At 45.5% G+C, this 22981-nt stretch overlaps 1 protein-coding gene across 2 annotated transcripts in view; it reads left to right on the plus strand.

Annotated features, from left to right (window-relative positions):
* Window positions 1-16776: 16776 nt before the first annotated feature.
* The window catches only part of LOC142596459 (protein mono-ADP-ribosyltransferase PARP8-like), a 173497-nt gene continuing 167292 nt past the window's right edge, over window positions 16777-22981 (plus strand). The window contains exons 1-2 of one of the 2 annotated variants that reach the window (XM_075725567.1): window positions 16777-16873; window positions 17721-17775. In XM_075725567.1, coding sequence (XP_075581682.1) covers window positions 16783-16873; window positions 17721-17775 — 146 coding nt within the window. In that variant the 5' untranslated portion in view covers window positions 16777-16782. The remainder of the gene's footprint in view (window positions 16874-17720; window positions 17776-22981) is intronic. The other variant, XM_075725566.1, reaches the window with a different exon arrangement.

Genomic DNA, 22981 nt, shown 5'->3' on the forward strand with positions numbered 1-22981 from the left:
TGAAGGGTCTGGAGCACAGGCCTTGTGAGGAGCGGCTGAGGGAACTGGGATTGTTTAGCCTGGAGAAGAGGAGGCTGAGGGGAGACCTTATTGCTCTCTACAACTACCTGAAAGGAGGTAGTAGTGAGGTGGGTGTTGGTCTCTTCTCCCAAGTAACTAGTGATAGGACAAGAGGAAATGGGCTCAAGCTGCGCCAGGGGAGGTTTAGACTGGATATTAGGAAAAATTTCTTCACGGAAAGGGTAGTCAAGCATTGGAACAGGCTGCCCAGAGAGGTGGTGGAGTCACCATCCCTGGAAGTGTTCAAAAAACGGGTAGACGTGGCACTTTGTGACATGGTTTAGTGGGCATGGTGGTGTTGGGTTGATGATTGGACTGATGATCTTAGAGATCCTTTCGAATCTTAATGATTCCTAGTTTTTACTTTCATTTTAAATGATCCAGCCACCAAGCCAGGAGGCGTGGGGTTGCTACTCTACCCTTAACTGGTTTAGTGGAGGACTTGGTAATGTTAGGTTAATGGTTGAACTGATGATCTTAGCGATCCTTTCCAACCTAAACGATTCTATGATTCTATATAAATGCATATTCAAAGTTTAATCTGATTTTTTTTATATATCTTTATCCTCTTTTGTGTTTGTTTCCCTGCTTCTATTTTACAGCCATTTTCATTGATCATATTTTGACCCTAGACCACCGTTTGAGAAACATGGCCTTAGAGAACACTAATGACTATGTCAATCAAATATTTTTCTGAGAGTCAAGGATTTCCAAACTCCAGAGGTGCTCAAACTATACCTTTTTTTCCTGGACATTCCTCTTACTTTTTCCTTCTTCCTTCTTAGGTGTGATATATGAACAATTGATCTTTTTATCAAGTAACAAAAATGCCCTCTAAGGGAGATCTTTAATTATTTTTTCTGGTTAATTGTATGGATATTTTTTTTTTCCCAGCAGAAATTAATCTTCCCCTTCACTGAGTAATGTGGCTAGTACATTCACTCAAGATATGGTAAAGTTGAACTGAGTCCCTTCCTCTTCAGGAGACTTAGATGTTGCGCTTATGAACAGAGTGCCATAAATACACTAGTCTCAGAGAAGTAGAATCATAGAATAGAATCATAGAATCGTTTAGGTTGGAAAAGACCTTTAAGATCATCCAGTCCAACCATTAACGTGCACTACCAAGTCTACTCTAAGCCAATCAAGGGTAGACTAGACTAAACCATGTCCCGAAGTGCCACATCTACCTGTTTTTTGAACACTTCCAGGGATGTAAGTACTCTTGCTCTGTGTTTGTAAAGCTGTTTCTCTTTGTCTAAACCAAAAGTACATTGAGCAAGGGCCTGGAATCCTCCTGAGTGACTGTTCAAACAACAGAGCTGAAGGTTCATTGCGTCTCACTTCATGTGCAACTCAAAAGCTCTTTTCCACTCAAGGCAGGAACAAAACCAAACCTGGCTTCTACCAAGTATTCTAGCTAGAAGCTGGGGGAATTTTCTGGAGCAGGGTGCTCTTGTTGAAGCTGTTTCACCTTCTATAAAATACTTCAGTAAATGTCAAGAGGCCAAGATGTGAGACAAATGACCTGAGGTCTCCTCAGGCCTTGTAAGCTGTAGAATAAAAGGATGTTTATTCATAGTGCAGTTTTATGACATCTTGTTTTTCCTAAAATGAGTGTCCCAAAATGAAACTTTTTGTTTCAGGCTGAAAAGAACAATTTTGTGTTAAATGGACCAGAACTTCTCTATCTCCTATTTCAGTGACAAAAAAGAGATGACAAAAATAAGTTTAGATTGATACAAACCAAATATGATTTTCCTTTTTCTTTGATTCAACAGCAGAAGTCCCAGTTGAAAGTACCTCAGAATGCTGAAGACCTTTGCCCTGTCATTTTTATGAATGTATTTATCACTTCTTCATTATTTAAACACCTTTATGTGAACAGCTATCAAGTACTGTATTGCTTGAAAACTGTTCAGTCTAATCATATCTTTAATCAATTATAATACTTCATCTATGATATGTGTTGGAATTATGTTACATAATATTGTGTCTTTCTTGACCATGTAAACAGAAGAAAATAATTTTCTGGCTCAAATGTAAATACTAATATTGGTACAAGAATTATCATGGCTGAATATTGACATCATCCAATAAAACAATCCTGCTGAATATTTTTAAAAACAAGCAAGTATAAGGGGTGGGACTATAGCCAAATTGTAAGGGATTTGTAAATGTCTCCACGAATAATTTTTCCTATTATTTACCTAGCTCTGCTCTTGAGACTGAGTTTACCAAAATGCATAAATCAGTGCTGAATATTTTAGGAGTTTATCCAGCTACATTTCTCTTTCAGCATTCGCTTGTCAGTATGAAATATTGTGCCAAGAGCTATATCTGTGTAGTTTATAGATTTTAGATAATTATGTAGGAAGATGAAAAATTAATTTAATAAAAAAATAAAAATGGGGTTTATAGTATAGAACTGTCTGTAGCTGCATAAAAAACCCCCAAGACACAAGAGCTAAGATAAATCTCCTTATGTAACATTTTATCACTGTTTTGCACACCAAAACCTTATAGAGCATCTATAAAACTGAAATAGTTTAAAGACAATGATGGACATATTAATAACTGATTTTGGGGAACAGCAAATGTATAAAGAAAAGTTTGTTGAAGCACTATCAAATAACTATTTTACTGGAAATTTCTTTTCAACCTTGAAATTCTTTTAAAGATTTATGTGTTAGCCTCATGGTTTTCACCAGTTTGAAAGAAAAAAAGGAAAGCACCAAATGTAAAATGCTATATAAAAACATATAATAACTAAAGTTTACATCTAGAAATCAGTAATAATGACTTTGTTTCAATTGTGGCTGTTTTTCTATACTATTCCCACAGACTGAGTTAGTCTGTTTACACAAGTATATATTTTATGTTGTGAATGTTAGAAGAAATTGGTCTCATACTACACAAGTTTTAGTATAAACACAGTGTAAACCTTGTAAAAAAAACCTTATCAGTCACAAGACAGCTCATCTATATTTTATAATATTTTGAATTAGTGTTTATGGTTGTTAGATGGCACAAAATAAATACAAAGTTCAACCAAAACAGATGGGGCTCCAACAGGATTTGTAAAATGGGTTACTTCACTGCTGGCAGCCTAGATCTCATTTCAGAGAAAAATAAAAGCAGAACTGAGGAAGAAGAGGAAAGAGAAAAAGGTCACATAGAAGATCTGAAAAGCACACTTAATCCAGAAATTTTTTTTTCATTTTTTCCTCATTAATTTTGTGGGTTTGAAGTAATATGCCACCCCTCTGGGCTAAGGTATAGGAATTGCCTTCAAGAGGGTATCTTTACTTTTAGGACATAACCTTGGTCTTATTGCATGTTTTGTATATCAGAGAAGGAACTGAGAAGGTAGATAGCATTGTGAATGCTCAAAACCTTACACCATATAGGCATTGCTTCATTAATGGGTATAGCCCAACCTCCTTCCTCACAAAGGCATTTATGAATCTTTTCAACAGTGACAGTGAATTATTTTGATATCCTTTTCAAGAATATATTGTATTTAAGGAGACTTGCTTTTAATATTTATTTAAATAATATTCCTAGAAATATATAGAAATAATATTATTGGAATAGGCAGAGCTTCATTAGGCTTACAGAAAATGCCATATTTTTTTATATGCTGCTATATTGGGTTTGCATGGCAAGGTTTTGGTAGCAGGGGGGCTACAGGGGTGGCTTCTGTGAGAAGATGCCAGAAGCTGCCCACATGTCCAATAGAGCCAATGACAGCCAGCTCCAAGACTGACCCGCCGCTGGCCAAGGCCAAGCCAATCAGCGACAGGGGTAGCACCTCTGTGATAACATATTTAAGAAGGGGAAACAAAAAAAAAAAAAGGGGGGGACACAAACTGCAGCTGGAGTGAGGAGTGAGAATATGTGAGAGGAACAACTCTGCAGACACCAAGGTCAGTGCAAAAGGAGGGGAGGAGGTGCTCCAGGCACCGGAGCAGAGATGCCCCTGCAGCTCCTGGTGAAGACCATGGTGAGGCAGGCTGTGCCCCTGCAGCCCATGGAGGTCCACAGTGGAGCAGATATCCACCTGCAGCCTGTGGAGGACCCCATGCCAGAGCAAGTGGATGTGCCCGAAGGAGGCTGTGACCCCGTGGGAAGCCCGTGCTGGAGCAGGCTCCTGGCAGGACCTGTGGACCCATGGAGAGAGAGGAGCCCATGCTGGAGCAGGTTTGCTGGCAGGACTTGTGACCCCGTGGGGGACCCATGCTGGAGCAGTTTGTGAAGAACTGCAGTCCATGAGAAGGACCCATGTTGGAGAAGTTCATGGAGGACTGTCTCCCGTGGGAGGGACCCCATGCTGGAGCAAGGGAAGACTGAGGAGTCCTCCCCTGAGAAGGAAAGAGCAATAGAGTCAATGCATGATGAACTGATGGCAACCCCCATTCCCCGTCCCCCTGCGCTGCACGGGGGGAGGAGGTAGAGAAAATCAGGAGTGAAGTTGACCCCGGGAAGAAGGGAGGGGTGGGGGGAAGGTATTTTAAGATTTGGTTTTATTTCTCATTACCCTAAACATGTTCTCACTCATCTCTCCTACTCAGTTTTGACTGATAATAAAGTAAACTGACTTTCCCCAAGTCAAGTCTGTTTTGCCCATGACTGTAATTGGTGAGTGATCTCCCTGTCCTTATCTCAGCCCATGAGCTTTTTCGTTATATTTTCTCTCCCCTGTCCAGTTGAGAAGGGGAGTGACAGAGCAGCTTTGGTGGGCACTTGGCATCCAGCCAGGGTCAAACCACCACAGCTGCACACAAATATATGGAGTTTAAAAATCAGAGTAAGTATGGATGTGGCACAACTAAGGCGTGTGTTAAAAAACTTACTGATTGTTTAATTTTAATTCACAACTTGTTCATGTCAATGGGACTAATGCTGAAAGCTTAATGTGATTTGCAAAAGCAAGGTCTAACTGAATTCAGAATTTCTGCAATGAAGGCTTGGTCTTCAATATTAATTTTTAATACCCATGGACATTATTTTTTAATAAGAAGCGAGAATACTGACATGATCTCCTTTAAAAAAATCAAGTGAAGTACTCAAATATTTCTTCTCTGCCAAGTAAAAGCAATCTTACTCCTTTTCTCCCAGTTATATTTTTTATTAACTCCTCTACCTTTTTTCTCCCCTTCCTCCCTTCCTTCCCCCCACCAAACTGTAGATTTACCTCTGTCAGATGTTGTTCTTGTAAACATTGCACACTTTCTTTTGCATTTGATATATATGTCTTTGAGGGGTGTCAGGTTTTGTTTCATTGCCACTTCTGCTGTTTCACCCATTTCCTATCTCTTGTAGACAGCCAGCAGTCTCACCACTGGACATCTTAGGCTGGTCATCTGAACAAAGTGCCTCACATAGATAAAAGGGGGTGGATTTGTTTCTCCAAATACTTTGGTGGTTTTGACTTATAACTCCACAGCCTTTTTGTCTAAGAATTTTTTAATTGTTCCAGTCTGTTTGGGGTATAGCAAAGACTGCAGATTTTTACTAGTTTAGGTTATAGTGTTATTTAGTTTTAATAGTGACTTCTGCATTCTGGATACTGTTGGCTCACACTGTACCTCAGGGTTAAGATAACAGGGAAATCAGGGAATGGGTTTGTGAGAGACTGAAAGAGGTGGTGAGGCAAGTTAAGGTCTGTATAGAGACCTGGGAGGGGGCACAGCCAGAATAGTTGATCCAAACTGACCAAAGGGCTATTCCATAGCATATGACATCATGCTCAGTATATAAGCTGCTCCCTCCAAGCTTCTTGTGCACCTGGCAGAGAATGGGAAGCTGAAAAGTCCTTGACTAGCATAATCAGTACTTAGCAACAACTAAAACATCAGAGTGTTATCAGCATTATTCTCATCCTAAATCCAAAACACAGCACTATGCCAGCTACTAGGAAGAAAATTAACTCTATCCCAGCCGAAACCAGGACAGTATCCACCCCTTATTCTATACCATCTACGTCATGTACAGGTCCTACCCTTTCCAATGCATTCTTATTAATCACCACCTCTTTCCCTGTCTTGATATATGCACAAAGATATCATTCCCTTTGTCTATGGGCCATGTCCGCTGAGTTCATTTAGTCAATGTCTTTGGGTTCCATCTGTCATCACAGTCTTTCAGGGCAGGAGTGGTGGTGTGCAGTGTTGGACTGTTGCATGCTGAAGCCAGTTCTCATTCCAACACAGTTTCATCAAAGTTTATCTTCATTAAGCTGGACAATCCTTACTGAAATACCATTGATGTGGCATACAGCAACCATAAAAGAGATAACATACAGTATTATAGAGCAATTAACATCATACCATTCAGTTCATTGGCTATTTTCACCCAAAATCAAACCCCCTTGAGGTACACATTGGAATTCCCCATCCTTTCGCATCACCCACCAAGTGCACCCAGGTCCTTGAGCAAAAGCAATCCCACGAATGGGTTTGCCTTTGCCAGAGGGGGAAGTAACCCTGACTGTCTTCCCCAGCACATTTTATGTGCACTACAGGGACTTTATCCCCTTCTACAGTACGTAAAAGTTTTGACTGGGCAGGGCCAACTCGATTGGCAGATCCCCTGGTGTTGACTAACCAGGTGGCTTTTGCTAAATGTGTATCCCAATGTTTGAATGTCCCACCACCCACTGCTCTCAAGGTAGTCTTTAACAGTCCATTGTATCGTGGTGTATGGTAAAGGATGTGATATACCCATTCAATGCCGTGCTCTTTGGCCCAGGTGTCTATGAGGTTGTTTCAGAAATGAGTCCCGTTGTCTGACTCAATTCTTTCTGGGGTGCCATGTCGCCACAGGACTTGCTTTTCAAGGCCCAGGATGGTGTTCCGGGCGGTGGCATGGGGCATGGGATATGTTTCCAGCCATCCAGTGGTTGCTTCCACCATGGTGAGCACATAGCGCTAGCCTTGGCAGGTTTGTGGGAGTATGATGTAATCAATCTGCCAGGCCTCCCCATATTTATATTTCAGCCATTGTTCACTATACCCGAGGGGCTTGAACCGCTTGGCTTGCTTGATTGCAGCGCATGTTTCACATTCATGGATAACCTGTGCAATACTGTCCATATTCAAGTCCACCCCTGGTAGTTTTGATGTTCTTCAGCGGCCCGACTCTTGGGTACGTGAGAATCTACGTGACGTACTTTTACAACCAGTTTCTCTACCCGGGCAGCAATCGGGCTGTAATTTGGAATATGCATTCTCCAAAAACCCACAACGCCTAAGAAAGCTTGTGTTTCCTTTTTGCTAGTTGGTGGGGACATAGCTGTTATTTTGTTGATCACATCCATTGGGATCTGACGACGTCCATCTTGCCATTTTATTCCTAAAAATTGGATTTCCTGTGCAGGTCCCTTGACTTTCCTTTGTTTTATGGCAAAACCAGCCTTCAGAAGGATTTGGACTATTTTCTTTCCCTTCTCAAAAACTTCTTCTGCTGTGTTGCCCCACACAATGATGTCATCAATGTACTGCAGATGTTCTGGAGCTTCACCCTGTTCCAGTGCTGTCTGGATCAGTCCATGGCAAATGGTGGGTCTGTGCTTCCACCCCTGGGGCAGTCGGTTCCAGGTGTACTGAACACCCCTCCAGGTAAAAGCAAACAGGGGCCTGCACTCTGCTGCCAAAGGGATGGAGAAAAATGCATTAGCGATGTCAATTGTGGCACACCACTTGGCTGCCTTTGACTCCAGTTCATATTGAAGTTCTAGCATGTCTGGCACGGCAGTGCTCAGCGGCGGTGTAACTTCGTTCACGCCATGATAGTCCACTGTCAGTCTCCACTCCCCATTAGACTTTCGCACTGGCCATATGGGACTGTTAAAGGGTGAGGAGCGAGTCTTGCTGATCACTCCCTGGCTCTCCAGTCGACGAATCAGGTTATGGATGGGAATCAGGGAGTCTCGGTTGGTGCAATATTGCCGCCGGTGCACAGTTGTGGTGGCGATCGGCACCTGTTCTTCTTCGACCCTCAGCAACCCCACAATAGAAGGGTCCTCTGAGAGACCAGGCAAGGTGTTTAATTTAATCCGTCTCGAAGGCAGCTATACCAAAAGCCCACCGGTACCCTTTTGGGTCCTTGAAATACCCTCTCCTGAGGTAGTCTATGCCAAGGATGCACGGAGTGTCTGGGCCAGTCACAATGGGGTGCTTCTGCCACTCATTCCCAGTTAGCCTCACTTTGGCCTCCAGTACAGTGAGCTGTTGGGATCCCCCTGTCACTCCAGAAATACAAATGGGTTCTGCCCCTCTATAACTTGATGGCATCAGGGTACACTGTGCACCGATGTCCACTAGAGCCTTCTACCCCTGTGGGTCTGATGTGCCAGGCCATCGAATCCACACAGTCCAGTAAACCCGATTGTCCCTTTCCTCCACCTGGCTGGAGGCAGGGCCCCTCTAACACTGGTCATAGTATTCGTTGTTCACTCCTTGTAAACGTGAATCAATAGTCCCTTGATTAAGATCGGAAGTAAACTTAGCCCTCTTACTCTGTCTGGGGAACTGCTCACTGGAGACTGGAGCTGCAATTTTCCTGGGAGAACCGCCTTTTCTAATAGTTTTTCCTTGCAACTCATGCACCCGTGCCTCTAGGGTCGAGGTAGGTTTCTGTCCTGGTTTTGGCTGGGATAGAGTTAATTTTCTTCCTAGCGGCAGGCATAGTGCTGTGTTTTGGATTTAGTAGGAGAAGAATGTTGATAACATGCTGATGGTTTAGTTGTTGCTGAGTACTGCTTATGCTAGTCAAGGACTTTTTCAGCTTCCCATGCTCTGCCAGGCGCACAAGAAACTGGGAGGGGGCACAGCCAGAATAGTTGATCCAAACTGCCCAAAGGGCTATTCCATACCATATGATGTCATGCTCAGTATATAAACTGGGGGGGGTTGGCCGGGGAGCAGTGATCGCTGCTCGAGAACTGGCTGGGTATCGCTCAGCAGGTGGTGAGCAATTGCATTGTGCATCACTTGCTTCGTGTATCATTATTATTATTATCATTATTATACTGTTACTATTAGCATTACTATTTTCCTTTATTTCAATTATTAAACTGTTCTTATCTCAACCCAGGAGTGTTTCTCACTCTTACTCCTCCGATTCTCTCCCCCATCCCATCGGGGTAGGGGGAGTGAGCGAGCGGCTGCGTGGTGCTTAGTTGCTGGCTGGGGCTAAACCACGACAGTTTCCCATCCCACTTCCTCATGTCCTCTCTGTGGTCACGCAGGTAAAACCACAGGGTGCCCCGTAGTGTGTATCCTCTATATCCTCTCTCTTGAGCAGAAGGACGTTGACTCCTAGTGGATGAGATACTGGTCCGTACAGGTGGGGAGTAGGACAGATCCTCTCTGAGTTGTTGGAACTGTCGGGACAGTTTTTCAAACAGTTTTTCCACAGCCGAGACACAGGCCCGTAGGGAGGAAGAGATACCTGCAGGGGGGGTTGGGCTAGATGACCTCTAAAGGTCCCTTCCAACCCAAAGCATTTTATGATTCTATGATTCTATGCTACTTTCTTCGTATTCCCGGAGTCGGCCAGCCACTTCATCCACCGTTGGTACCTCGTCATCGTTCCAGGTCAGTATTGCCAAGGAGTTGTCATACAGTGATGGTACACTCCATACAACCGTCCGCCACATGGGTCGTGTGCACCTGACTTCATCTGGATCTTTGGGTAACTGCTCATCATTCAGGTCAGTATAAATCACCTCCAGCACGCCTAATTCCCTCAAGTACTGGATACCCTTCTCTACGGTGGTCCATTTGCCTGGGTGACATATAACATCCTCCTTGAAGGGATACCTTTCCGTCATGCCTGACAGAAGTCGCCTCCAGAGGCTGAGTGTTTGTGCCCCTTTTCCAATTGCTTTGTCAATGCCCCCTTCCCTAGAAAGGGATCCCAGCTGCTTGGCTTCCCTACCCTCTAAATCCAGGCTACTGGCCCCGTTATCCCAGCATCGGAGCAGCCAGGTGATGATGTGCTCACCTGGATGACGACTGAAATCTTTTCGTATATCTCGCAGCTCACTCAGGGATAGGGATCGGGTGGTTACCATCTCATTTATGGGTTCTTCCTCCTCTGGTTCTCGTGATGGCCCTGGTTCATCTTCATCCCTTACTAAACGAGCCAATCGTCTTGTGTATTCCTTCTTCTGTACAGGGGCAACTGACACCAGCACGGGTTGGTCCTCTGGTTTAGCCACGTTGCCTGTCACCGGGGTTGGAGTGGCTGCAGTGCCTGTGGCCAGCGTTGGAGTGGCTGCAGTGACTGTGGTGGGGTTTTGAGTGGCCGCAGTGCCTGTAGTGGGGGTTGGAGTAGCCGCAGTGCCTGTCGCTTTGTCATCAGATCCAGAGACCTTCTCTTTCCCTTGAGGGTACTGAATAGTGTTGACCACGGCTCGATAGGCATGGGACAGCCCCCAGCATGTTGCAATGATTTCTGTGTTTCTTTGGAGTTGCCAGGGTGACAACATACTTTTTCCAAATACTTTACTAGTTCTTCAGGATTCTGCACTTGTTCAGGGGTGAAGTTCCAAAACACGGGAGGTGCCCACTGTCCTAGGTACTTGCCCATACGATCCCACACACCCTGCCACTCATAACTCTCCAGCCTTGGGGCAGATCTCTGGATGATATTCTTAAATTGCTTACTAACCTTCATCAAAACCAAAACAGTATTCCCAAGAAGTATCAATAGAATATCTTAACTGCCCAGGGATGTTCAAAAAAACTGAATAATTTTAGTAATGAGGGAGGAAGCATTATAGAAGAAGGTAGCAAAGGTGCCATTCTGTATTTCCTCTACAACAAACCTCTCCGAGGAAGAAGTATAATTGCTAACTCTCTCCGTGAGGTGGTACCCGAAGTACAGTAATGACTTCAGTATGAAACCCAAATACCAAAGAATGCTCAAGGTCAGGGTTTTGATAAGGAGCCTCCCAAGCAAAAGATCATGAATCACTGCAGAGCATAGCACACGGCACAAACCAACACCAAGCTTTAACGTGTACTGCAAAAAAAAGAACATGGTGCAGATCAGATGAACTAATATCGTGATCAGCAACTGTTAACAAATTCCTTAATACACTCTGGTTAATCTGTTATTATCTCAAACCCTTCGGGCCCCACGTTGGGCGCCAAAAGGGACTGTCGTGGTTTAGCCCCAGCCAGCAACTAAGCACCACGCAGCCGCTCACTCACTCCCCCTACCCCGATGGGATGGGGGAGAGAATCGGAGGAGTAAGAGTGAGAAACACTCCTGGGTTGAGATAAGAACAGTTTAATAATTGAAATAAAGTAAAACAGTAGTATTACTAATAATAAGAATAAAATAATAATAGTAATAATAATATACAAAGCAAGTGATGCACAATGCAATTGCTCACCACCTGCCGAGTGATACCCAGCCAGTTCCCGAGCAGTGATCGCTGCTCCCCGGCCAACCCCCCCCCAGTTTCTATACTGAGCATGACGCCATATGGTATGGAATAGCCCTTGGGGCAGTTGGGATCAACTATTCTGGCTGTGCCCCCTCCCAGCTTCTTGTGCACCTGGCAGAGCATGGGAAGCTGAAAAGTCCTTGACTAGCATAAGCAGTACTCAGCAACAACTAAACCATCGGTGTGTTATCAACATTGTTCTCCACAAGATCCTTCTCTCTAAATTGGAGATATGGGTTTGATGGGTGGACTGTTCGATGGATAAGGAATTGGCTGGATGGTCGCATCCAGAGGGTCGTGGTCAATGGCTCGATGCCCACATGGAGACCCGTGACAAGTGGAGTCCCTCAGGGGTCCGTACTGGGACCGGTGCTATTTAACATCTTCATCAATGACATAGACAGTGGGATCGAGTGCACCCTCAGCATGTTTGCAGATGACACCAAGCTGAGTGGTGCCGTTGATACACCAGGAGGACGAGATGTCATCCAAAGGGACCTGGACAAGCTGGAGAGGTGGGCCTCTGTGAACCTCATGAGGTTCAACAAGGCCAAGGGCAAGGTCCTGCACCTGGGATGGGGCAACCCCCAATATCAGTACAGGTTGGGGCATGAAGAGATTGAGAGCAGCCCTGCGGAGAAGGACTTGGGGGTACTGGTGGATGAAAAGGTGGACATGAGCCGGCAATGTGCACCTGCAGCCCAGAAAGCCAACCGTATCCTGGGCTGCATCAAAAGAAGCGTGGCCAGCAGGTCGAGGGAGGTGATTCTGCCCCTCTACTCTGCTCTGGTAAGACCTCATCTGGAGTACTGCGTCCAGCTCTGGGGCCCTCAGCACAAGAAGGACATGGACCTGCTGGAGTGGGTCCAGAAGAGGGCCACCAAAATGATCCGAGGGCTGGAGCACCTCTCCTATGAGAGAGTTGGGATTGTTCAGCCTGGAGAAAAGAAGGCTGCGAGGAGACCTTATTGCAACCTTCCAATACTTAAAGGGGGCCTACAGGAAGGATGGGGGCAATCTTTTTAGCAAGGCCTGTTGTGACAGGACAAGGAATAATGGATTTAAACTAAAGAAGAATAGATTTAGACTAGACATAAGAAAGAAATTTTTTACACTGAGGGTGGTGAAGCACTGGAACAGGTTGCCCAGAGAGGTGGTAGAGGCCCCATCCCTGGCAACATTCAAGGTCAGGTTGGATGGGGCTCTGAGCAACCTGATGTAGTTAAAGCTGTCCCTGCTCACTGCAGGGGGGTTGGGCTAGATGACCTCTAAAGGTCCCTTCCAACCCAAAGCATGCTATGATTCTATGATTCTCATCCTAAATCCAAAACACAGCACTATGCCTGCTACTAGGAAGAAAATTAACTGTATCCCAGCTGAAACCAAGACATATTGATTTAATATTCCATCTCTCAGAGCTCACTGTGTACAGACATCAATGAGCTTTGCTGTATTGGTGACTGGGAAATAGTGCTTGCAATTGGAGAAAAAGCAGGTTTAGTTTGTTTTGTACTAAAGTTTTGTCTGGGGCATGTAAAAGTGGAGACAGGGTTTTTTAATTGTTTTGGAGGGTTGATGGCAGTTTTGTGTTTTGGACGGGTTTTGATTCTTTTCACTCTCTCTGCCCTTTTGAATGCTCTCCCATATTAGAAATATAGGATATCTGCCAAATTATCTCATTGCCCTGAGATCTGTATATTCCCTTCAATGGCAAGTCTGCACATATTTTATTTTTCTTAAGACTTCTAATATGTGTTTATATGTAAGAGGAACATGTTTAAAAAATATATAAAGAAAAGACTTTGGGACATAACAGGGTGTCCTGATGCTTACTGAAACATTTCTAACAGCTTTACTAATAGGTGGAAAGGTTTTTTTTCCTCTACATAACATGAAAAAAAATCTGCTTAGTCTAAAGGAGGCAGAAATTGGCTGACCAGAATGAGCAGAAATTGGCTGATCTGTGCATTTCCTCAATAACTTTCTCAGTCACTGCTCACACATTATTGAAACACATTCACTGTGTTGTTTCTATCTCTTTAGATAGTTTGCCTATTACATTTTGAGCCAATCTTCTCACATAAATTTTATAATCATGTAACTCCATAGATTTCAATTTCTTTTTACCTGATTTACACCTGTGTAAATGTTATCAAGTTCCCAGGAATACAAACATAAAAGTTACTTTTGTTTCTTTTTTACTTAATTGGGGTAATCAGTTCAGTACAATCTGAGCTGAGCTGAACTGAACTTGAGACAAATGATGAGCTGATTTTCAAGACTGAGAAAGCAATTGGAAAAACATACATTGAATTCCCTTGAGCCAAGACCATTACTTCCAAGACCAACTGTCCTATTGTTCATGAAATTACTTGTAAAACTCTTCAGAAAGTTTCTTCAAGAGGGTGGTATAATTTACATTGTTATAGGGATTACAGCACACATACGGACACTGTTGCAAATAACACTTAGGGTACTTGGATATCAGTAATTTCAAGCAGCTTGTCAATCTGTACAAATTTAAGGATCAACTCTTAAAATTCACCTTGATTTTTAACACTTCCATTTTCAGTATTTTAATCAATAGAACAACCTCAATATATAATCTAGCTTTTCCTCACTGAAATCAACCATTCCTGCTATAACAGTACTAGAGTCATCAGATAAATCAAGGGCCAAATTGGCTAAGAATCTAGAAATTTAAGAGCCACTTACAATAAATAATAATAAATGGAATAAATAACCAACCATATTTCCAGACTTCTTGTTCTATTCAGTTGATGCTGTGAAACCAGATACCAACCATATTAGTTTTCCTGAAGACAGTAGTGTTTCTTTGATGATGACTTTTTAATTCACTGTTACCAAGTCTATGAAAATAGTCTAAGGCTTAAAAAGGCAGTCAAGAATTGTGTTAACTGACATGACACTGAAAAGAACCCTGTGGTCAGTATAAGTTGTGAGCAGAATTGTCAGCATAAATATCCTGTAACTATCTAATAACATTCCCCCCTTCCCGATCCACATGGGAGGGATAACAGAGACTTTTCTCTACAAGCTTCAGGACCAAAACCCCACCAGAATAAATCAAGTTCTGATTACATCTTCTAACTATGATTAAAGGGAAGGCAGCAAGTATGGCTGCTGATGTCCTAGCTTGAATAGCTAGAAAAAACTCTAGAAAAGCATCACTCGTTGACCAAGCTGGCATAACTTGACAGAATGACAGGTTTACTGTATTACACTGTATTTCTGACTACAGTGACAAGTTCTGTATCCTACCTTGGAAAAGTCTTGCCGCAGTAGAAGAGAATTTAGTGGACAGCACTGAAAAGTAGTCTGGAAATCTCCCTTCAAAGATAAATTATTTTCTTAGAGGCAGAGAGTTATATCACATGATGGATTTTTGTTCTCTTTAAACACTACCTGCTTTTTCTTAAAATTTCCCTTCTGTTCCCTCCTTCAGACAAAGAAATATTTTCAAGACAGGAATAAATATGGAATCTTTTTAACCTCACTTTTTTAGCTATTTCCACTTAAGAACAAATAACAAAATAATGATTGTGTTTCTCCCCTGTTTGAAATCAACAATACATGATTAATACAGACTTGCTTAATGAAAAAACACTAAAACTACTGGGGTCAATAATGAATAATCCATGGGAGCTGTTTAGAGCTGGGTGAATACATAAAAAATGAATTTTATGAATATTCTTTTGAATTTTTTTAATCAAATTGTTTCCACTGTGTTCACACCCGGTTTTGGTTTGGGTTTTTTTTTTTATTATTCCCTTTGCTCTTCGGCTGATGAAAAATATTTGGTTTTGCAGACTTTACCATTCCTTCTGAGTTATATTATGGTCATTACTTGTATTGCATTAGCGCCCAAAGCCTCTAGCCTGGATTAGTGCTGACTGCTGGGCACTGTAGCCCGAGCCCTCTCCCGAAGCCCTTAGGTTTGAGAGACAGGTTTGCTGAAGACTGACGGGAGAGGAGCGTGATTAAAAATCCCGGTGGTTAGAGACGAATTATAAACACGTTAATTCTCTTTTTATTGTTTCAATGGGCACGCGTCCCCGTCGATAGGACGGACGCGGAGGCAGGCAGGGGATGGCACTCTGGTAAGGGTGGGCTGCCCGATTTTCCTGCCCGGGCAAGGGCTAGGCAGAGGAGCTCTACCCGCGGTGGGGCTGGGGTGCCGCTTGCCGACGCCCGGCCTCAGTGGCGGGTAGGAGCGCACCCGCCGCGGGGGCGGAAGGGCGCGGACGCAGGCGGAAGGGGAGCTGCAGCGGGGAAAGCCGCAGGGGGCCGCCCGCAGCGCCCGCCCCGCTGGGAGCCAGACGGCGTCCCCCCCCAGGAGAAAGGGCGAGCAGCCCCTGCTGCCGGGCCCCGTGGGGCCCTTCCCCTCTGGGAAGTGCTCCCCTCCCCCGTGCCCCGCCGCCGCCGGCCTTGCGCAGTACGGCGCTGCCCGCTTACTCCCCGGTGCCGGCCTGGGAGCCGCCCCGCAGCCTAAATCACTTGCCATTTGCATTTCTCCGCTGCTCGGGAGGAGGCGAAAGCCTATGCCCGGGTCCGGGGCGGGGGGAGGAGGCGAAGGCCAGCAGCGAGGCCGGGGCCATCAAACTGCCGCCTCACAGGCTGCCCGCACGGCTCCGTGCATCCGCCTCTTCCTTCCCCCGCGATGCATCCGCCCGGGGAGCCGGCGGGGGCCGTACGTGCCGGGCCGGCAGCGAGGGGAGGGTCTGCGGCTCGGCGTCGCTGCAGCAGCGCCAGCCCCGCCGCGCCGCCAGGGACCGGGTGCGGGCGCCGCCGCCGTCTCTCCACGCTGCTGCTGCGCGGCGATCGCTGCTGCTGGCGGGAGGGGCAGGGATGTGAGCGGTCGGGTCGGCTTGGCCCCCCTCCCCCTTTTTTTTCCTTCCAAAGAAAGACCAAACCAGCCAAACAACCCCCAAAAACCTAGAGGGGGTGGGGGGAATCCCGTGTGGCCGCCGCCACCCGCCGCTGGATCTATTGTGAGGAAATTGCCATTCGCTGGCAGCGGCGGCACGTCTGGGCGGCCACATCTGGGCATGCAACATCGGCTCCCGCCGCCTTCCTCTTCCGTCCTCCAGCCGGCCGAGCGGATCCCTCCAGGGCGCGGGGAGACTCCTGCTCGCCAGCCCCAGGGTCCGTCTTTCGGACTGAATATTAAAACTGGCAGCGCGGGGAGTGGGGTGGAAATAAAGGCTGCTTTTTTTTTTTCCCCTGGGATTTATTTCATGGGGATGTGTTCAAGACAAGAGAGGATTCAGAAGGATATTGACGTTGTGATCCAAAAGTGCAAGGCGGAGAAGGACTGCCTGTTTACAGGTAAGTTTCTCTCCCAGGCGCCAGGTCGGCGGCGCGGAGGCTGCCGCCGCCGCCCGCCCGTCCCAGACCCGGCTCCCGCCGCGGCGCGGCTGCCCGGGCCGTGCCCGTGCCCTTCGCCGCCGTTCCCGGGAGTGGGGGCCGCCGCCGAGCCGGCTTGTGCCTGCTCTCAGCCCCCTTCTTCTTCTTCCTCTTCCTCCTCTCCTTCCGAGGGCATTTTAGGGCAGATAAGACCAGGCGCCGGCTGGGAAAGCGGGAGGGACGTCCCGAGACTGGGAGCGTGGCAGTGGCCACACGCAAAACCGGGCGGGTGTGTGCGAGTGTGCGTGCACCCCGCTACCTGGCGCAGCCCGCAGGTGCTGGGGCGAGCGCCCAGCCGAACGCAGCCCTGGTGCTTTTTGCTCCGGCGGGCGCTACACGGCTATCTTCCGGGCGGCTGGGCTCCTGCCATCCTTGGTGCCAGTCTTTATCCCCGCACGCCCGCCTGGCTTCAGGGCTGGGGGCATGGCAGGCGGTAAACGTCCCCCCTTCCGTGCAAAAAAACCCCATGGTTTCGCCGCTTTCTTGGCGGGGACATGGAGGTGCCGGCAGTGATTTGCCGTCGCAGGAGCCCGGTTTGTGGCTGCCTGTTGCCGTTTCTGACAATGGAAATCCCTGCCGTTGCCATAGCACCGGGCACTTGTTGCGAGGGGCTGGGGGGGGGGGAGTTGCTGCATTTCCTCTGATTCATGCCGATCCCCCCCCCACACACACACACTCACCGTGTCGGTAGCAGAATGCTGGTCTGCAAAACCTCAGCAATTTCAGCCAAAATAAAGACAAGTTGTAATAACGCAGCTCTGTATTTCAGATTTCAGGTACTCAGACTCCACCTTTACCTTCACCTATGTTGGAGGCTCCAAAAGGTACTTTTTTTTTACAGTAATGACTCCCTTCATTTCCTGCTGGCAGTGAGGTGCAGTGGTTCAATACCGTGGCAGGCTTTTTTGTTTCCTTTCCTTTTGCAAGGAGGATCAATAAATCATCTGCCTTCACGCAAGCATAAATTGAGGAGGAAGTGTCGAGGGAGGTGATCAGAAAGGTGATCCTAGTTGTTGGAAGCTTGTTCCTCTGAGTGCTGCCCTATGGTGCTTCACCATTTCTCTTTTTTTAATTTATGTGTATATGTAGAATTTCTGCCGTATGTAAACTTAACAGAAACACAGCAAAGTCATCAACATATGAAATATAAAGTTAGTTCATCTTAAAAAACTGGAAAAAGTTATAATTTTAATAACAAATAGGCCAAATTTCACATCAGCACCTTATTCTCTTGCATGAGAGCTATATTTAGTCCCATGACAGATGCGAGACTTTCTGCAATTGACCAAATTAAACTACTGAGACAAGTGAAATGTCAGTATAGCTTCTAAGGCTAAAAAAATGTTTTACTGAATGGTAGTTTAAATATTATTTCTAAGTGGTTACCAGCTTTTCGTTATAAACTGGATTGTGCATGTACACATTTTTTTATTATATTTCATCATTTGTTGTGTTTGTTTTCAAAAGGAAATATGTGTAAAAGCTTGAACACACATCCTTTTTGTTTCCATGGCTCTTAGCTACCTTGTACTTAATATGGTATTTACAGTATCTTTTATCTGAATTTTATTAGACTTGGCAAGATGTCTTGGGTTTTTTTGTTTGTTTTAATTTTTTTTTCTCAGTTCATCTGATATCTTTGGTGATTGTTTTTCTTTACTGGGGTACATCAGGTTAAAGTACTGTATTCTTTGCAAGTGAACCTTTCAGTGCAGGCAATGCTCCTACAGCTATCGGTTCTCCCCTGTGTATGCTTCAGGGCCTGGCTGCAGGACCAGGTTCCCAGATGGTCCCCAGGCTGCAAGACTGCTCAGAAAAACGCTTTCCCACCTCACTACCCTGCCCCTTCCTACTAAAGGAAAAGACAACTTCTATCATTTTCAGTGGAGTAGAATAGTTCAGTTTACCCAGTAGCTGAGAATCAGATGTATTTTCAGGTTGCTTGTAGTATACTCTTTATTTTAAGGTTTTAGTATATGTTTTGTTTTGGTCTCGTTTTAAGAGACAGTTTTGAAAGGCTTGATACAGTAAAAAATATCTAACAGAAATATTATTTATCATGTAATTAAAACAATCGAATTTGAAAGTTACTTTGCACTGTTTTCTAAACCAAATATTGCAGCAAGAAACCAGGAAGTGAAACCTGTCCATTGTTTCCATTTTCCAAGCTGAATAAAGTGAAAAGCCTAAGGGCATAACTGATGTAAAACAAACTGGTTTATAAATGCTGAAACAAAATGTTGTCACTTCTACAACAAGAGATGGAAGATGGCCTTACATCCCACAGCCATGAATTTTAACTGGGGTTAGCATTTGCTTAAGGAAACTGTTGACTGGAAACTAGTCTCAGGATCTTGAAAATTCCAACTGAATTGAGAAATAAAAGTTATGCTTAGAGAAATTGGTGAAAGTGGGTTGTTACTTAGAGCATACTCAAATTTCACTTTCCTTTTAAAGAAATTTAAAAGGCATCCTTTGAGAGAAGGGTTTCGTGTTTTCTGCTTGTTTGTATTTTGATTTAGAAAGATGTTTTACAATATTCTTAGTATACAGTGGTGTACTGAGTGGCCAGTTTATGGTAGTAAGCTCTCTTGTGAAGTACATAAAATGAAAACCCTAAACCTTGACCATTAAGGGCCAAACTTTTCTTTCTCACATTGAAGAAGAGTTAGTGGTTTCTTGTTAGACAAGGTGCTTGCTGAGCAGTGGCTATGCTGTACTGTGTGCAGCATTCAGGCAGGTCTCCAGTTGCGATGGGTTGACCTTGGCTGGATGCCATGGTGCACCATCCTGGTAGCAGTTGGCACCTGCTGTTCTTCAGCTCGCAGCAATCCCACAGTGAAGGGATCTTCCAGGAGGCCAGGCAGTGTAGATAACTTTGATCTCTGTGTTCACAGTGGCTACACCAAAAGCCCATCAGTACCCTTTGGGTTCTTGAAGTACCCTCTCCTGAGGTAGTCTATGCCAAGGATACAAAGGGCCTCTGGGCCAGTCACAATGGGGTGCTTTTGCCACTTGTCCCCTGTTAAGCTCACCTCAGCCTCCAATACAGACAATTGTTGGGATCCCCCTGTCACTCCAGAGATCCAGATGGGTTCTGTGCCCCTATACCCTGATGGCACCAGCATACACTGTGCACCAGTGTCTACCAAAGCCTTATACTTCTGTGGGCCTGATGTGCCAGGCCATCGAGTCCACGCAGTCCAGTATACCTAGTCATCCCTTTCCTCCTCCTGGCTGAAGGCAGGGACCCTCTATTCCTGTTGCTGGTCAGAGTATCACTGTCTGACCCTTGCAGTACCAGACCAGAAGTCGCCTCACCAGGATCAAGGGAGGTGATCTCAGTCCTTCTTCTATGTCTAGGAGATCGCCGATTGCCTTCTGGTGTCTCTACAGCAACTAAGCTGACAGCCTTCTTGGGTGGCCCCTTCTTAACAGCTGTCTTCCCCCTCAGTTCGTGTACACGGGCTTCCAGCTTAAAGGTGGGTTCACCATCCCACTTCCTCATGTCCTCCCCCTGGTCACGCAGGAAGAACCAGAGTGCACCATGCAGCATGCGCCTGGGGCTCCCTTTCCCTCTGACCGGGGCAGGAGGGCACTGATTTCTTGGGGTGCCCCTGACAGCCAAGGTGCTGGCCTGTAGGGATGAGGAGGGACAGAGATTTTCTTCAAAGTTTTGGAGCCAAGAAGACAGTCTCTCCACAGTTGGTGTATCCATATCCGGGCAATACATTGTTGCCAAGCTGTTAGAATGTGACACTGGGGCACTTTGAATCACCTTCCTTCACATGGCCTGTGTGCACAGGACATCCTCTGGATCTTTGGAGACCTCATCATTGTCTAGATCACTGTAGATGACTTCCAGCACCGCTAATTCTCTCAGGTACTGGATGCCTTCATCCACGGTAGTCCACTTTCCAGGGGAGTTCACAAGATCTTCCTTGAATGGATATCTTGCCCTCACACTTGAGAGGAGCCATCTCCAGAGACTGTAGATTGCTGCCTTTTTTCCAATTCCTCTCTCAATTCCCTGGTTTCTAGCAAGGGATCCCAGCTGTTGGGCTTCCCTACCTTCCAATTGCTGACTGTTGGCCCCGCTATCTCAGCATCGGAGCAGCCAGGCAGCAATCCACTCACCTGGCTGGCAGCTGTAATCTTTCCGTATGTCTCACAGGTCTGATGAGGTCAGGGACCAGGTAGTTTCCGATTCCTGTTTGAATTCTCTCACTCTTTCCTCCAATTTCTGTGTCGAAGGACCAGCTTCTTGATCAAACCTTTCCTCTACTTCCTCCTCCCTTACTAATCGATGATATGGATCCGTTGTTCTCCTTGTCCACTGTTTCTTTTTCACTACTGGGGCAATTACCATAGTTGTTGTTTGGGTCCCTGTCGTGAACACAGATTTGAAAATCCTGCTGATTATGTCAATTTATTGTGAATGAGTGACTTGACACAGTTTGATTTAGTAGCAGTTTAGGATTTACTTGTGGCAAATCACAGGATTTGATTGTGATATTTTAATAGCACTCAGTCATCAATGATTAACAAAGTGATTAGACAAAATTGATCAATACAGCGACTTAGTTACAGATTCAAAGATGGCGAGGTTCACTCTATTACTACATGGAAGAAGTGCATAAAGGAAAATTAAGTTACACTGAGTTAGAATGATTCACAGAGAGATTGTGTATGCAGGGGATAAGGAGGACCCTCCCGTTGAGTCACGAGGTTCAGAATAGACCCCCTTGCTTTCTAAACTCCTTCTCAGAGAGGAGTCTAGGTGTGGCTAGGTCCAATCTTAGTCTCAGACTTGGTCAACGGTTTATGTGAATAAGGCTAATGCAGCAGTATAAGACTCACTTTGTAATTAAATCATACATCTACAGTCTACTTAAATTGATTTACACATGCATACACATAGACATGAATATATATATATTTATATGCATATATATATAAAGGTATACCTGTTAAAAATTCCCCTCGAGTTCAGTGAAATACTCACATGAAATGTCTTGGCATTTCTCAATGGGCGAGGGTTGAGCCTCGAGGAGTGAAGGGTTTCAGCCCAGGCTCCACTGTCGGTCTTCGGCAATGGAGTTCTGGTTGTAGCATATCTTGAGAGTTTGCTAGCTAGAGGGAGGTGCTGGTGCAGTCCACTGCAGTCCAGGAGAGCTCAAAGGGCCTCACTTAGGACTGCTGTTTTATAGGATCATGAGATGATTGGGTTTAATCATCAGTAAATTTCCATCCAAGCCACAATCCGGGTTGGTAATTATTGGAATTCCAGTAGCAATGATGCCGCTCTGTTTCAAGGCTGTCAGGGGTAGCTGTTGGTTCTCACTCCCCGCTTCAACCACGTAGGAGTTTCTGATAAGGACAGGACCGCTCTCCGCTTCAACCATGTAGGAGTTTCTGGTACAATTAAGGGGCACCTAACTGACCAACTCTCTGCACAAGGCCGCATTCTGGCAGGAATTCCTGAGGTCATAAAGCGGTTGAAGAGAGAAAAGGTGTGTGTGGGGGATGCACCAACACAGTCCCTATCTCAACCATGGTGTCCTCAGATGCAGTTTGGGTCCCTGCCTCAACACAGTCCTCTGAGAGTACTGAACTGTGGCTCGGTAGGCACAGGCCAAGCCCCAGTACAGTGCTAGAAGTTGCTGGTTTTCATTGGGGTAGGCAAGGCACCCTTCTATCAGGTGGCGCATCAGTTTGTCAGGTTTGCTTGCCTTTTCAGGTGTGAAGACCCAGGCTATGGGAGGTGAATACCATCCTAGGAATCTGCCCAAATCCTTCCACACACCCTGCCACCCAGGGACCGGCCACCTCAGGGCACATTTCAGTAGCGCCTCACCCAAAAGTTGTCTTCTCTTACACCAGGACGAGACCAGATTCCACAAAACCCATAATATGCTAACAGTGTTAATTAGTAGTATTAAACAGCTCACATAAGGGTGAGCAAGGACCATGGGAGCCTGCATAATAAAACCACCCACATCAATCCCGGGTAGGGAGAGGGAGGCATGT

Source organism: Pelecanus crispus, chromosome W (assembly GCF_030463565.1).
Source record: "Pelecanus crispus isolate bPelCri1 chromosome W, bPelCri1.pri, whole genome shotgun sequence".
Lineage (NCBI taxonomy): Eukaryota > Metazoa > Chordata > Aves > Pelecaniformes > Pelecanidae > Pelecanus > Pelecanus crispus.